Source organism: Eretmochelys imbricata, chromosome 18, assembly GCF_965152235.1.
Source record: "Eretmochelys imbricata isolate rEreImb1 chromosome 18, rEreImb1.hap1, whole genome shotgun sequence".
NCBI lineage: Eukaryota > Metazoa > Chordata > Testudines > Cheloniidae > Eretmochelys > Eretmochelys imbricata.
Genome location: NC_135589.1, coordinates 18,357,698 through 18,373,836, shown reverse-complemented (window position 1 = coordinate 18,373,836; position 16,139 = coordinate 18,357,698). Strand labels below are relative to the sequence as shown.

The window sequence follows — 16,139 nt, the reverse complement described above, 5'->3', positions numbered from 1 at the left end:
CACATGTCCCTGTTGCTAAAAAATCACCACCATAATTGTGTTGGGAATCTCAGCAGACAGTGCAGGATGGAATGTGCTATAGACACGAGATGCTTTGCTCCACCATGCTGGTGGGAGGCAGTGTGTGGGGGAAGTTACACTCTCTCTCTCTCTCTATCTTTATGAGCCAGCTGTTCAGGTTAGGTACCAAAATAAATTGGGTGCTGAGTGCTTTTGAAAAACTGCACCCAGTTGTGGTTGCTGATCATTTGAAAGCTCTAGCTACCTAAGGTAGCGCTAGGGGCCCCCCCCCCCATTCCAGACTCTCTGAGCACCACACAGTCTTTAATATAGTTATCCTACCTACACCCCCCCATGACGGAGGGTAGGACTCCTATCCCTATTTTACAGAAGGGAATGAGGCCCAGCCACGGACTAAGTGATTTGTCCAGAGTCACTCAGGAAGTCTGTGGCAGAGCAGAGAACCAAAGCTATGGTCTCCCATGGCCCTGGCTAATGGTTACACTGCAAAAAACGAGCCCAGCAGCTCAGAGACCTCATACTACGGGGCTAAAAACAGCAGCATAGACATTCGGACTCAGGCTGGAGCCTGGGCTCTGAAACCCATCGAGGGCTCCAGCCTGAGAGGGAATGCCTACACTTCAAACTATAGCCCTGTATCGTAGTGGTTCTCAGCCAGGAGTCTGGGACGCCCTCCGGGGGGCCCACGAACAGGTTTTGGAGAGGAAGGGGGGACCGCCAAGCAGGGCCAGTGTTAGACTTTCTGGGGACTAGGGCTGAAGCTGAAGCCTGAGCAATGTAGGTTCGCTGTGGCATAGGGCCCCAGGCAGTTGCCCTGCTTGCTACTCCCTAATGCCAGCCCTGGCTTTTATATGCAGAAACCCAGTTATTGTGGCACAGGTGGGTTGTGGATTTTTTTATAGCATATTGGTGGGGGCCTCAGAAAGAAAAACATTGAGCACCTCCTGCGTTTGGGCTCTTTGGGCATACCAGAAATCTGCATGCACAGTTTTGTATGTTCTAAGACATACACGCCCAGCGACAACACAGGGTTGAGCATTATTGCAGAACCTTCTCTGCGTCATATCCCAGACAGCTTAGCAACAGGCTTCTACAAGCACCATGCAGGCATAGACAATTGTTTTGTGCCCCGCTGCTGAGCCCTATGACAGTATAATGCAGGGTGGAAAACACACACATGCAATTACTTTAGCTGCAATTTCCCTGTGAAAAAGTAAGTCCGTTTTCTGTTGAAAACCAAGAAATGTAAATGTACATAAAAATTAATGCTCAATAAAAAAACAAAAGAAATAGAAAAGGGAAAAAGGCAGAAAGAAGAGGATGGAAACATATGTTAAAGTAATTTGTGGCAACTCTTCTTATGGTTTTTCTGAGAAATGGCAGCAGAATTTCCACAGCTCTGGGCCATTTCTTAGCATACCCTTGTAAAACTCTGCAAAAGCCAGAGAAGGATCAGCAGGATGGGTTTGTTTTTTTGGTTTTGTTTTTATTCTACCTTATATTTCTGACTCATCTTTTTGTTTGTTTGTTCCCATTCCCTCCCTCCACATCCTGGCTGGTAGCAGTGGGCATAACCGGCATGGGCTGAGTAGGCTGGTGAATGCTCCGGTGGAGGGTGGAACTCCCCACAGGGTATGGGACAGCAGTGCTGGCATAAGGGGACCAACCACACCGTGACCCCATGCACAGAGCATTCACTTGACTTTTTCTTTGTGGTGGTGAGAGAGAGAGAGAGAGAGAGTGTGTCACACACTCACTCTCTCTCTCTCACTTATTTTCTGGCTCTTGCAGGTGGCCTGGAACTGGAATGCTCTTTGATTATACTAGTATCCAATATCTATCATTTTTAATCAACCTAAATCATCTACAAAAAGAAAAGGAGGACTTGTGGCACCTTAGAGACTAGCAAATTTATTTGAGCATAAGCTTTCATGAGCTACAGCTCACTTCATTGGCTGCTGTAGCTCACGAAAGCTCATGCTCAAATAAATTTGTTGGTCTCTAAGGTGCCACAAGTACTCCTTTTCTTTTTGCGGATACAGACTAACACGGCTGCTACTCTGAAACTAAATCATCTAGCCGCAGTACTTGCACGTGAAAGCAACTACTAATGGGACAGAAAGTAAGGGACCCTAGTCAAAGGCAGAGTTTAAATGCATGGTGTTTTCAGAGGACTGGAACACAAACTATGCAGTGCTGCTGTCACTGTGTACATTGCTGCTCATAGCATGGGTCTGGGGGTGATATAGTGTGCCTGAGGCATACAGGCGTAGCAATAATAATTCCTAGCTTGTATATAGTGTTTTTCAGCAGCAAATCTGAAAGATCTTTACACTATTCTTATCCCCATTTTACAGGGTCACCCAGGGGACCAGTAGCTGACCTGTGAACAGAAGCCAGGTCACCTGAGTCCCAATGCTATCAGCTGATGGGATGTTCAGGAACAAGCAAGCTTGGAACCTGGTGAGAATCCATTAGGGCTTGATTTTTTTATTTATTTTTTTTACAAGTGGCGAGAATGCACAGCACCTGATAGAACCAGGCCATAAGACTTTGATGACCTGCCTAATTACATGTGCTGCAGCTTAAATCTGGGCTAGTGGGATTGGGAAGAATGCCTGCCTAGCAGGACAGGGGTCACAGGCCATTTATAAACCTGCGTACACCACAGTGAGCAAGGGCCTGCCCGACAAAGGCACTGAGTTGCCTGAAAAAATGGAAGTTGGCCACCTGTGAAAATTCCAGACATAACATCTCTGAGTGAGCCTCCTAGTCTTAACAATGGGGATAATACGTCTTTCCCTCCTAGTGCATGTCAACCCCCCTAACTCTCCCCGCCTTCCCCTGCCAGTGAAAAGGGTTATGGAGCATGCAGATTATGGTTATGCAGTGGCTAATCCAGACCCTGTCAGACATTAGGTTTATTCAGGGGAAGACGCTGAAGTCTTTGGGAACACTGGCCATTGTGGGTAGGGAGTTATAGTTCCAGAAATCCTATAAAGAAAAGGAGGACTTGTGGCACCTTAGAGACCAACCAATTTATTTGAGCATAAGCTTTTGTGAGCTACAATGAAGTGAGCTGTAGCTCACGAAAGCTTATGTTCAAATAAATTTGTTAGTCTTTAAGGTGCCACAAGTACTCCTTTTCTTTTTGCGAATACAGACTAACACGGCTGCTACTCTGAAAAGAATCCTATAGCAGCTTTGCTGGACCACCCCAGAGCCAGTTTGCTGTTGGGACAAAGTGATGATATAGTTAAATTTGCAGAAAACTGAAGGAACCATGTGTGCAGAGCATCCAATGTCACACAATCTTTGTCTTAAATGCTTCTGTTTCCTAACCTAGACAGCTACAAGGCCAATATAACTGCTAAACAGCTGCTCATTTTCTCCCCTCTTAAGAATCTTAGAGCCAAATTCTGGGCACTCTTCTGCCCTAAAATGTCCTTCCTGTTTCTGGTGTTAAAGGTTTCCCTGGACTTTTGAAATACAGAACTAGAGTAACACACATATTAAACAGAGGATAATGGGGGGCAGCGTGTGTGGGGAAAACAGCACTGTGAGCCATTGAAAGAGTGCCCAGATTTGCGGAGTGGATGTGTATTGGGGGGGGGGGTTTCGCAATCTGCCTTTCCTTAGTGCTAAAAGGGAGGGCTATCCCACACCACAGTCGCAGTATGGAAACAGAGGAGAACCAACTTTCATGCAGACGGACTCTCAACCTGGTTTAACAGTGATATATACACACAGGCGTTACTTCGTCTAACATTGTGTGGAAGGCAATGAACTGCCTCGGGGTCGCAGGAAATGTCCTACTCGAGTATCTTCACTGACCATGCGGACTAGCCAGGACCCTGGTTTTTAAATCCTTCTCTGAAAGATCCATACACAGTAGACAACCTGTATTGGAATGCCATTTACCTACCTCAGGAGAACAAAGCGGGGTGGGTGGGTAAATTGGCCCTATGGTTCTAGGAGTCTAGGTATATCAGGATGATGCGTAGTCTCTTAATTCACTCCCTCAACCATCTGTCAATAGCAGTCAGTCAAGCTCCTTACGAGGTGTTGGTGGGGCATGTTTGGGTGGAGATTGTGAGGACAATGTTGACCAATGATTGTTCTAAGTGCAGCAAGGTTCTCATTGCACAGATCACTGATTAGCAAAGAGCTTAAAATAGGTGATGGGAGAAATGCAAACTCCCCTTCCTTCATTCCCTCCTACCTCTTTTACTGAGAGCACATTAACACCCAGCCTTTTGTTATTGCCAAGAGTCATGCACTAGCCTCCTGCCCCACTCTCTCAGCCTTTCCCTCACTGCCTTCAAGATAGCCTTATCACCTGAGTTTTGGGCATGAGCCTGAGTCCCTTTAATATTAGAGGAGGGGAGTGGCTTTATGATAAGGGAAGGGTCTGCTCTTCAATGTGTATCTTGCTCCCTTTTAATTCAATGGGAATCTTTTGCTGCGCCCAAACCTTGCATCACTCACAGCTAACCGTGAAGAATGGTAATCTTAGTAAATGTTCACCAGGCTGGCGTGTGCCTTGTCCTGTGTTTCCACAGCACCTAGTGTAACTGGGACCTGTCATTGGGACCTTTGGCATTACCATCATAGAAATTCACTCTCCTGGTTTTGGGTGCCCAAGTCACAACATGTTAAAGGAGCCTGATTTTCAGTCACTTTCTGAAATTTAGGCCCCTTTAAGCTAACGAGCTAGATTGCTCCAATGGGAGGTAGGTGCCTAAATACATTTGAGGAGCCGGGCCTAGCCACTCTTGAGAATTTAGGCCACCATGCCAGTACTGAGAGATTCAAAGAACGTAGCTTATCGATGGTTGTTTTCTGGACAAACAATTTTATTTTAGGTAATGCGTCTATACACTGTACATTCAGTCACTGTGGTATATAAGCATAGCTATTTTCATACATAATCTCATAAAGTCCTTTATTTTACAATATTATCTGTTTCAGAGGAGGGGATGTGGAAAGGGGGATGTAAAAGGACTATCAAGGTACACAGCGAAGTAGATAAATATGCCAAGCTTTTTTCTTTTTTTTTTTTTAAATCAGGCATTTATAAACAAGAAAGCATACATTAATTACATAAAAATAGTTCTAGAATAGTAGAGTAAGTCATAATATTGTCATTAGCAGCAGCATAGGAGAGACCAGGATAACAAAATGTGCTGAAATGCTATTGGCTATTATAAACGTATAGATTTTTTTTTCCCCCTCGATTGAAAGAAAAAAAAAAAAGTCATTTCTGTGAATTCATTTGATTTTAAAAAACAAAAGAACACCTCCAAAAAACACAACCTCCCTCTAAAAGACATGAGCTGACGGGGGAAGGGGGACGAATCAACTTTTATTTTTTTAATAATAAAATACTTTACAATGAAAATAAGGACAAATAAAATGCAAATGACGAAAAGTTAACCCACATTGAAAACTTGCAAAAGTTTTTTTTTTGTTTCGTTTTTCCTAACAGACAGCAAAAGTTCTTCTTAGTTAAAAACACAACTCATAAAACAAGACAACTACCAGGTAAGAAAGAGTTTTGAAAAAGTAAACACCATATACACTTATAATACAACAGTGTAAAATGAAAAAAAAAAAAAAAAAGAAAAAAAAAAGTATTTACAAGTTGAATTTACTTCTTTATTTTTTTACATTGGCTAGTTCTGTTTGAAAAGCAGAGTATTAGGTATACTAGTTAGCTGCTCCATAGATATGAATGTTATTGCTGTTGTTTTTTTTTTTCCCTTCGTTAAGTCTTCTTTCAGTATAGAAACAGTGAATAATTAAACTGAATATACAATTATCTAGGTAATATATTTTTAAGTATCGGGAGAGTCAATAGCCTGTATAAAACACCTCTTCTCCCTTTTAACTTCTTAAAGGAAACTAAATGGCAAATACAAAGGGAGGAGATGCAATCTTACAATTCCGAGGCACCCTACTGACTTGGGTGCGCATGGAATGCAGCCGTGGTCAAAGTAAGAGCAATCCCATCTCTGAGGGATTTACTTCAGTGCAATGTTGCATACGCAGAAATTACACACAGAACTCCCTCACTGCGAACAACCATCATAAAAGTTTCTCTCACAAGTATTACCACCATTATCAACAGATGTTTTCTAGAATCAAGTGGCTGTGGGATCTTGAAAATGCCCCGATATCCCCTTTCCCCGATACATTGATTTATAATTCCTGCACAGAAGTTCTGAGTTAAAAAGAAAAAGACAGGCTCTTCAGCGATGCCAAAATTCTACTATTTGCTCATTGCAAAATGTATTTTGGAAAGACAAAAAAAAAATCAAACCCCACATTACAGAACTCTCCTATTAACGAGTTGCTGGTGTAGACAGTTTGTTCCCATAGTCTTCTTGCACTATTGGGGGTGGGGTTCTTAACTTTTATTTCGCTGCATCGGTTTAAACCTTAATTTAGAGTGATTTTCTAATAGGTTGTTTCCTACAATTTAAAATAATCTTACTTAGTGCTCGATGTTAATTTGAAACACAGTAAAGCTAGCAGTCAAGAGATTACACTCAACAGATTTATTGTAACATATCATGTGAAAAATCTAAACTTTTAAAACCTAATGGCATGCAGTTTGAATACGAAGAATTTTCTTCCTTGGTGTTTCTCGATAAAGCTATTTACGATCTTATTTTTCCTTCCCTGAAAAAAATGCAGAGTTCATTCATTTTTGAGGAAAAAGACTTCATATACACAGGAGAAGTTATGCCAGTGAATAAATATACATGCTGCATAAATACAAGGATGAAATATATGAGGTGCTGCAGGTAAGAAGGTTGTTTTTCCTGGATGAGACAGGTGGAGGCTTCAACACGCTGCAAATTTTTGTTAGGTCATAAGGAAAGAGACATTCAAAGGTTAGACGAAACAATAAAAACATTCTGCTTCAAAGAAGCCAGCATGGTGAAAAATAGCAGGTTTGTTCTATGTGTAATTTCTTGACACGGCAATAGAGCACAGCATATGAGAGACCTTCTAAAAATCTGCAACACTCAGCTAAAGCTAAATTATTTAGTTTCCCTTGAAGAAATAACTGAAAAATACAGATGTGGAAATCATAAGGCTGAGAACAGTTTTATGCATATTGCATAACAAACCCTTTACATAAGACAGTAATAATGCCCATTAATGAATATACATATGGCAGAGATTTTAATTCCATGCATATGATTTTTTTAATAACTGCAGAAAAAAATACAAAGAAGCAAAAAAACAAAAACAAAACAAAAACCAACCCACCCCCCCAAAAAAACCCAGCCCCACATAAAAAAATACCCCTGCATAAACAATGTTCCTTTTGCATTGCACTTTAGAAGAGGAGATTTGCACCTTAATTCAATCTCCACCATCCCAAACACACAAGGGCAAAATCCCCTGTTTAAACAGACAATTTTAATTTCCATGTAATTTACTTGGTATAACAATTTGCTCCCCACAGTTCTGCATTGTCCCCATAAGTTGATTCCTTTCATATACCTTCTTTCTTTGTACCTAAAACATATATGAATTTTACTTCCCATTAATGCTCAGAGTTACAATGGATATTATAATGGATTCAAGCAAACAGCTCTTGTTTAAAAAAAATTAAAAAAATCTTTTATTTCTCTCTAATGCACTGTAAGTAAATACTATAATTTTAGGATTGGCAGCCGCTTTTTGTCTACTGGGAAATAATTTTCAAGCTTACACAGTTTGCATAAATGTCCAAAAAGAAAATAAAGATTACTAGGAATGTGCTTCACTGAGAGAATAACTTCTGTTTATAATGATGCACAGGTTACCCCCCCCCCCTTTTTTTTTTTAAGTTGAAAAAAAAAGTCAACATTTTCTTTACGAGATGCTGAAAGGTACATCAGCAGCCCCAGGTCCAATTTTCACCTTATGCCTTTAAACTTGGATGCATACTGAGATACGTGTGTGTGTTTTTTTATTAAACAAGTTCCCTTGTTCAGTAAAGCACATGTGTATATATATGATAAATACATGGGGAGAGCCCAAATCTCCACATCCTTCCACTTTGTCGATGTGTACAACTACACAAAGCGAGTGTAAAATACTGCTACTAGCATACATATATGGAAAATCCTGATTTGGTAGCTCGGTCCCTGGTCTGCATTCACTTTGCCTGGGTGTGAATGATGACATGATGTGCCAGGCTGTGGAGAATCGGGTGGATGTTTTGAAATCTTTAAAGCACGGTTCAACCTAGAATAATCAACCTGTAAACTTTACAACTGTGGAATAAAATGCAGAGGAAGATTTTGACAAAGTGCAGTTCTTTAAAAAATAATAAAAATAATAATAAAAAAGACAAAGTGATGTAATGCTGCATTTTTATTCCAGGGCTGCGGCTTGGATCCCAAAATTAAAGTAATTTCTATTATTTAAAAAAAATAAAAGATGTAGCCTTATTCACAGCAGCAGAAGTGTCATTCTTAGTTTTCTGTAGTATCTGGTGTCGCACTGTCCTCGGGCACAGTAATCCTGACAGACGATGCTGAGTAGGTAAATCAATACTGAATTTATGACAAGATTGTGTAACAAAGATGAGTTCTCTGGAAAACTGAAGTAAAGATTTCAGAATGACTGTCTCTTTTTTTTTTGCTTATCTTTCAACCAACGTAAGTTCATTCACTTTCTTTCTTCTTCCATTCTTTTCCTAAAACTGAAGTGCTCTTGGATGAAGTGAGTCTTTTGAACACATCAGTTAATGACAGATATCTTTAAAAATTATGGCGTGATTTACAAACACTGAAGTCAATAAGGCTGGATTTATCTCTCTCTAGCATACACTCTCCCCACACAGGCACTCCCCTCCATCCTCCTTTCTTCCTGGGTTTAGTAGAGGAAAACGAGGCTCGTTCATCCTAAGAAAAAAAATCAACTTTGAAAAGCACTCTGAAATTCTCATAGAACCCCATGACAGTGTTAAAACTGTGATGGCTTCCTAAGGGGTAGAAAATTGCTGATGAAATGGCAACATCACCAGAGGGCTTCTACAATAAGAATCCCAAAGCCCGTAACAAGTCCTTTAAAAATTGTGCATCAAGGGTGGGTGTTTTTTTTTTTTTCAATTCTTTTGTTTTGCTTTTAAAAGTTCATTATAAAAAAATCTCGTTAATTGTTTTAATACCAAGTCTGTATAATGTCATCATTTTAAATAGCTTATAACAAAAAGTTGGGTGGGTTTTTTGTGTGTTGGTTTGACATTCCGAAGTCTTCCAGCAAGCACAAGAACAACGTCAAAGCACTGCCATGGCGGCTTGCCTTATACTCTGGTCTGAGCTGGACGATGCTGCTTGCTTGAAGTTTGCCAGTAGAAAATTTGCAGTGGACTCAAAAGTATTTAGTTTAGAAACACTCTGTGTGGTATAGGCACAGTAAGACGTTGTGCTATATGGACTGAAAAAAAGAGGTGTAAGTCAGTGCTTCTGTTGTAAAGAGTAACATCTGCCCTCCAACCAATAATAAAGTCCATATTTATAGATGTGTGCAGAGCAACACACACCCACTCACACATGCACATACACCCCCCCCCCACACACACATCCTCCTTTACTGTGCATATATGTTATTCTGTATATGGATTAGATGTTGTTTAGTTCTCAATGTCATTTGCTGTGTTCTCACTGCTGGGATGATTGCTTGATTTAGGCCACAGTTGTTCCTGAAGTTCCTTGACCACTTTTTCCAAGTGTTCCCGAGCCTCCCTCTCATGCAGCAGGTCAGCTCGGAGCTGTTCCCTGTCAGCCTCGGCATGCTGAAGCTTAACCTGTAGGTCTTCAATCTAGAGCAAAGGAAATGGGTGGGGGGAAAACACACCATTGTAGTTTGGGTCCATTGTGTCTTCAGACAAGGACTAGATCATTTCAGACCAATAACACGAGTAATTTATATAGGCTCTGAGAAGAGTGACGTAACCTCCTGCTGCAGGGGATAAGAGGATCAGGAAGGAATTTAGTCATTCCTTCACCCCGCCTCCGTACAGTTAGCTGTGTGCATTATGGGAATGGTTTGCCTTCTTGGAAGCACTTCACTATTACAAGACATGGTGGACCAATGGTCTGGTATGAATCTCAGAAGTGTTAGAGATAGGAAAGACCAAGTAGGTCATTTACTGAAGCCCCACCCAGTGCAGTTCTTGTGCCCATGGACTTTTAAGGTAGCAACATGCAAGGGTGTAACTACCTGCTAAACAGCTAATGTGACTAATTTCCATGCATTTTAGATGGGTTATTAGCATGATTCTCCAAAAATGCATTCTAATTGGCCAGCTGGTCACAGCCCCCCAAATCAGCCAACTGTGATCTCATCTTACACACAAGCAGGAATCCTTACACCTTTTACGTTAAATGGAAGGGACGTTGAGGACGGGAAGACAACGCTAGTAATGTAGAAGGGCAGCTGGGTTTGAGGTGTGGGGCTGAAGGAGGAAAGAAGTGACCATCTGAAATTTTCCCTGCCCACCCCCAGCCACAGCTCTTTGAGTTACTTTGACAAATTCAGACTGGAAATAAGGCCTACATTTTTAACGTGGAGGGTAAATTAACCATTGGAACAATTTATCCAGGGGTGTGGTGGATTCTGGGTAAATTTTAAATCACAATTGGATGTTTTTTTCTAAGAGATGTGCTCTAGCTCAAACAGGAATTACTCTGGAGAAAGACCAAGGCCTGGGCTACACCGAGGGTCTGACTAGAGGATCATAGCGGTCCCTTCTGGCCTTGGCGTGTTGAGGTAAAAGCTAAACTGGCAGCTGAGCAAACTCATTTTGTAAGTGGCTGCTGGGCCCTAACCTGATGAGCTTCCCACACAGAAATTGGGCCAAACAGCCCATGGATCCTTACACAAGAGAGGAAGGGTTAGCACCTTCCAGGCAGGGAGGGGGGTTGTATGCTGAATCTGGGGCTTGCCAGTTATGCTGCAGTGGGAAGATGAACCAACACCCATCTATCCATAGTCCAGCATCGGGCATCAGCCTGTGACCATCCTCAGCAACCCCAAACCCCTGGAAGAGCTCAGCTCCTCACCGACTCAGGCCCAATAGTCTGAGTGTCTGACTCCATAACTGGCAAGTGCAAACCCCAGCATGCAGGGGTGTAGATGGGGATGAGAACTGTGCTAACTTGTAAACTGTAACTTAGCTCAGCGGCAGAGGTAACAGAAAACATCTGCAGCCGCATGGCATTTCATGCCTTGCCTTCCTGGGGCTGAAACCAGACCTGTAATCAGCAGGTGCAGGATCTTTACACCCACTCTGAATTTGGCCCTCTGGACTTGGATAAGGGAGTTCAGAGCCCAACTTGCCCTGCCTTTCACTAGGAGATTGGCCTCTAACTCTTTTAAACTCCTGTCGACAAGCCCAGCCCTGGGTTTATTATGTCTTCTCATGCTTGTTTGATGCTATTTCTCAGACTAAAACCTGGCAAAAGAACTGTGGTTTCTTTGAAATCAGTAACAAATTATGAAAACACATGCACACGTACATGCTCTTGCTCTCTCTTCCTGTGCAAGTTTGGCAGCTATAAATTAAGGCATAAGGACAGAGAGTGTAAAATTTTCTAAAGCACTTAGGTGTGTAAGTCCAACTGACTTGCTTCAAAATTTTTAGCCTCTTAAATGCCTAAGTCCCTTTTGAAAATTTTAGCCTTAGGCTCCTAAGTCATTTAGGTGCCTTTGCAAATGTTAGCCCTCATGCTAGATACATGTAGCTGAAAACCCCCCTACTGGGGGTATTATGGGAAATGGAAAAAAAAAATTTCATCCAGAGCAAAATGCAAGAGAGGACACACCTGCAGCTCAGCAAAGCTCTATCCAGAAATTAAAGAGTTTATTTTATCTGCATGACCTGTCACCTTGGGTTTTGTTGGTTTTTTTGTTGCTAAAGTGGAAGTCAATTGCAGGTAACGCCCAGTGCAACAGAGCTCAGTCTGGGTATGTTTAGTCTGGACACCTCTTATCAGTGAGACATCCTGAGATGCTAGGGAGGAAGCCACATCATTTCCTGCTTCTGGTCTACTGGTTAGGCATGTCTCCGAATGGTACAATTGGACCACTCCCCTTCCCGTTATTGAGAACCAGGGTTAGATAAATTTAGGTTGTTGCTTTTTCTTTTTTCCTTTTAAAGAGACTCTTGGAAAGGCTGCAGTTTTAAGTTTTGGTATTTGGGAAGAATGTGACCTGCAATCCAGCCCCAAATGAGGGGATGTGTGTGTAATGACATGCTTCGTTAGGTATGAACTAATGTGAACACACCTATGTTGATCCATGACCCAATCCTCTAGTAGTTCAAATGCATGCTACTTATATGGTGTTTGCATCAATGTTACATGTATCTCTGCTCTGTGTAGGGCTACATCTATCAAAAATCATTAATCTCCCCCCCAACCAATGCTAAGACAACATAAAACTGGCCACTTTCTGGGAGTTTTGGGGGAAGGATGGGTGGGAGGGCGGGGGGAGACAGGAAGTTAGTGTGGAGAGAGGAACCGTGGCAGGAAGTCAGCTGCTTGGACTGAGAGCGAAACCTGCCCCATCTCCCTCCTGCCAGAAACTCCCTTTGCTCTAGGCTCTCTCTAACCCATCTCCCTTATTAACCATTTATCTGCCAGATTCTTGGACTGGGAACCAGTGGGGGAGATGGTTTGGCAGAAGGTGGTCGAGGGACTGAATAAGGCTAGATGGCAGTACAGGGGAGGCTGGTGAGTGGAGGGAATTGGGGAGAAGTGCTACTTGGGGTTTTTTGGAGAGGGTGAGGTTGCGAAAGGGTTAACGAGGGGTGTTCTTTCAATTGGGAGGGAATTAAGGACCAATCAGGTTGTTTCAGTGGGAGGGGAGGGGGGGGGCAGAGCACTGGAGCGGACTCCTCTTGACTGGTGTTTCTCACGGAAATCCAGGAGGCTGCCACTTGGCTCTCAGCTCAGCCTGTTATGCTGGGTCATTTCAGGGGGCTTGGAACAGTGGATGGCCTTGCATTCCACATGCCCTGCAAGACCAAGACACAACAAGATGACTTAAGGATGTACAGCCTCAGCTCTTGGGGCCTGTGGCTTTTGTTGGTGTGAATAAGATGTTGACTGTTTCGTTAGAAGGGAATCTGGCTAGGAGGAGGCGAGAGGGGGAGGGGTGCATGTTTTAATTTAAAAGCTCAAAGTGAAACACTTCTGCTGGCTCACAGCGATAAGCAAAACTTCCTTCCACTGGTGCAGTCCGGCCATGCAGCCTGAGCTACACCTAGCCTTCTGAATCTGCAGGTGATCACTAGGGAAATCCTATTAAAGAAAGTGACTGAAATCTATGGGACTTTGCCTAATACTCTCACTCGATGAAATCACCCCTGTGCAGAGGGACAGCACATGACCCATGGGGCTCAACTGGGACTGCAATGGTAATAAACCCAGTGCTGGCTCCCTGCCCAGGGTGAATTTCACCTGGCAGAAATATTCTTGGCACTGTCTCCAGCTAAAAGGCCTGAGCTACCAAGTTTGGTTGTGAGTGTGACCTTCCTCAGACCTGAAGAGCATTCGCAGAGGGCCCAACTCCTGAGAAGGAAAGATGGGCTTGTGCGTAAGACGCTGGACTGGGCCTCAGGAGAGTTGGGTCCATCTTCCTCTGTCACAGACTCCCTATATGAGCAAGTCACCTCTTTGTGCCTCAGTTCCCCATCTGTAAAATGGGAGAAAATTCTTCCCTACGTCTCAGGATGGCCCAAATACTACAGAGGGGCCATGTAGATACCTAGACGGGCAGAGAATCTCTCTACTGGAGTCAAGGGGCATACAGGCTGAAGAAGGATGGCGCTGACTAACCCTAGGAAGTGGAGAGCAGGGAAGCTTGCATGCCGATCAGCTCTCAAAGGCCTGGCCTTACCTGGGCAGAGTACTTGGCCCGCAGCCTGCCTGCTTCACATCCTTTGTCACACACTCGGATCTGCCTGGCTTGCTCCAGTTCTCGCTTTAGTCGTATCCGCGACTCATTAGCTTCTTTCATTTTCTTCTCGTTCTCAGCTCTAAGACGTTCGATCTCTTTTCTCAAGTTGCGCTTTGCCTCAGTTGCCTCTCTTAGCTTCTCCTTCTTAGCCACACGCAGGAACTCCAGCTCCTGGAAGGCACAAACAGTTACGGAGTGCCACAGGAACCGGGGCAGCACACACAAGATTACAGCAAGGAACTGGGTTAAAAAAAGAATGAGAGAGGCTCATGGAAGTTAGGTCCATCAATGGCTATTAGCCAAGATGGTCAGGGACGCAACCCCATGCTCTGGGTTTCCCTAAACCTCTGACTGCCCGAAGCTGGGACTGTATGACAGCGGATGGGTCACTCACTATTTGCCCTGGTCTGTTCAGTGCCTGTGAAGCACCTGGCACGGGCCACTGTCAGAAGACAAGACACTGGGCTAGATGGACTACAGGTCTGCTCATATGTTCTTAAGTGACCCTGGAAAGGAGAAATGGATCTAAACCAAACCCAGAGATTCAAACATGGCTGTGGTTGGGGGAGCAAGGGAAGAAAGGAGAGAAGGAGGCTGAAACCTGAACCTGGTTCCAAATTTTGCAGATGACCCAATCCTTCTCATGGACAAAGCCAAAATCCTGGGCCCAAGGTACCCGAACTCCGGACTTTTAAAAAGCCAGGCTTGATCCAAATTTCTCATCTTTGCTGTCAAGCAAAACGGCTGTCACGGTCTAAGGTTGAATGAAGATGAATTGGAGTTAACTCTTTTGGTGCATCCACTGTTAGTGCTGAATGCTGCACTGGCTGAAAGCAACTTTCAGAGCAAAAGGATCAAACGAGATAACCCTAACGGCCGCCCTTTATCTGCAGACACGAAACTGAGTCTGCACAAAGCGAGGACAATGCAGCCCGTGAGTGCTGCTTGTGAAGGGCAAAGCTGGCCAAGAGGCTTTCTACAGCCGCTGAAATCGAGCAATAAGCAACTCCATCGCAGCTGAGCAGGAGGAAACGTGCGATGAGTGTAAAAATAAGTTATTTATTTTTAATTTCTAACATTAAGGAGCTCTGTTGTGTTAGCTCTGTTTGCGTGCAGCCCTCGGGCTACTGCCAAGTCACCAAGGGAATGGAATGCTCTGCTACAGTTAGGAAACCCCAGCAGTAAAAGTGAAGGTAAATCCAACCTCTGTTTCACTCAGAAAACTTCTCCCTTCCTGCCATCTAAGTTCTTAGCATGAATGACTAGCATGAAAACTGTCACCCAAGTGAGAGTTGTGAAATCAAATTAAACCAGAGGGAAATGAAAGGGAAGAAACGGAGAGGAAAAGGCTAACTGGTAGTTAAAAATAATTGCATGTGTGTGTACGGACACGTGGCCATGTTCATGTATCACATGCTTTTCAAATTACAAATATTGTAATCTTAATGCCATGCCTCAATATGCCATCACCAAGTACTTCTGTTTCTCTTTGCAAAAATTGGCTGTGATCTGCCTTTTTAAAGGGTTAAATTAAATGAACTATGGCACATCACTCTCCCCACCCCCTCCCAGAAGCTGGACTTCCTGTCCGTCAGAGGCAAACCCTCACAGCGACATGTCTCTGGTAAGTAACACTCTGCAGTCGGGTCATGGGAAATTCACTCCTTTGACAATCTCACTTCCCAGCCAGGCCATTGTTAGCTCAACCCTGACATTGGGGGCGCACATGCACGTACGCCCTAGCTCTGTGGAATCGGAAACCCAGAGCTGCCAAAATGGAAACCGAGGGCCAGACACCATCCTCTCTCCCAATCTGACACACTCCTTTGCTTGATCAATCCTGTAAAGCTCAACTTGGGTTCAGCACCTGGTTTACGTAAATGGGGTTTGCTTTTTTATACTAAACATAGCTGGCTTCAATGAAACACAAGGAAATCGAGTGGCAACAGAGTGAGCGAGCAGCTCTGGCTGACTAAAAGCACTGGACCTCCCTTCCCCTGGGAGCTGACCTTGCATCCTGTGATACCGAAGACTTCCTTTCAGGAGCAGTACATTGGTGTGAGAGAATGGGCTGTAAAACGGGGCCTAATGCAGGAGTCAATGCCAACAGGTTGGGCAGAATTTGGTTCAAATACAAATCAGATTCA

The 16,139-nt window shown here is 43.5% G+C and overlaps 1 protein-coding gene across 1 annotated transcript in view; it reads right to left on the bottom strand.

The window, feature by feature from the left end:
* Positions 1-9,233: 9,233 nt before the first annotated feature.
* SKI (SKI proto-oncogene) overlaps positions 9,234-16,139 on the bottom strand; it is a 140,746-nt gene continuing 133,840 nt past the window's right edge. The window contains exons 6-7 of the mRNA XM_077837420.1: positions 13,933-14,163; positions 9,234-9,850 (exon numbers count right to left, since the gene is read on the bottom strand). Coding sequence (XP_077693546.1) covers positions 9,662-9,850; positions 13,933-14,163 — 420 coding nt within the window. The 3' untranslated portion in view covers positions 9,234-9,661. The remainder of the gene's footprint in view (positions 9,851-13,932; positions 14,164-16,139) is intronic.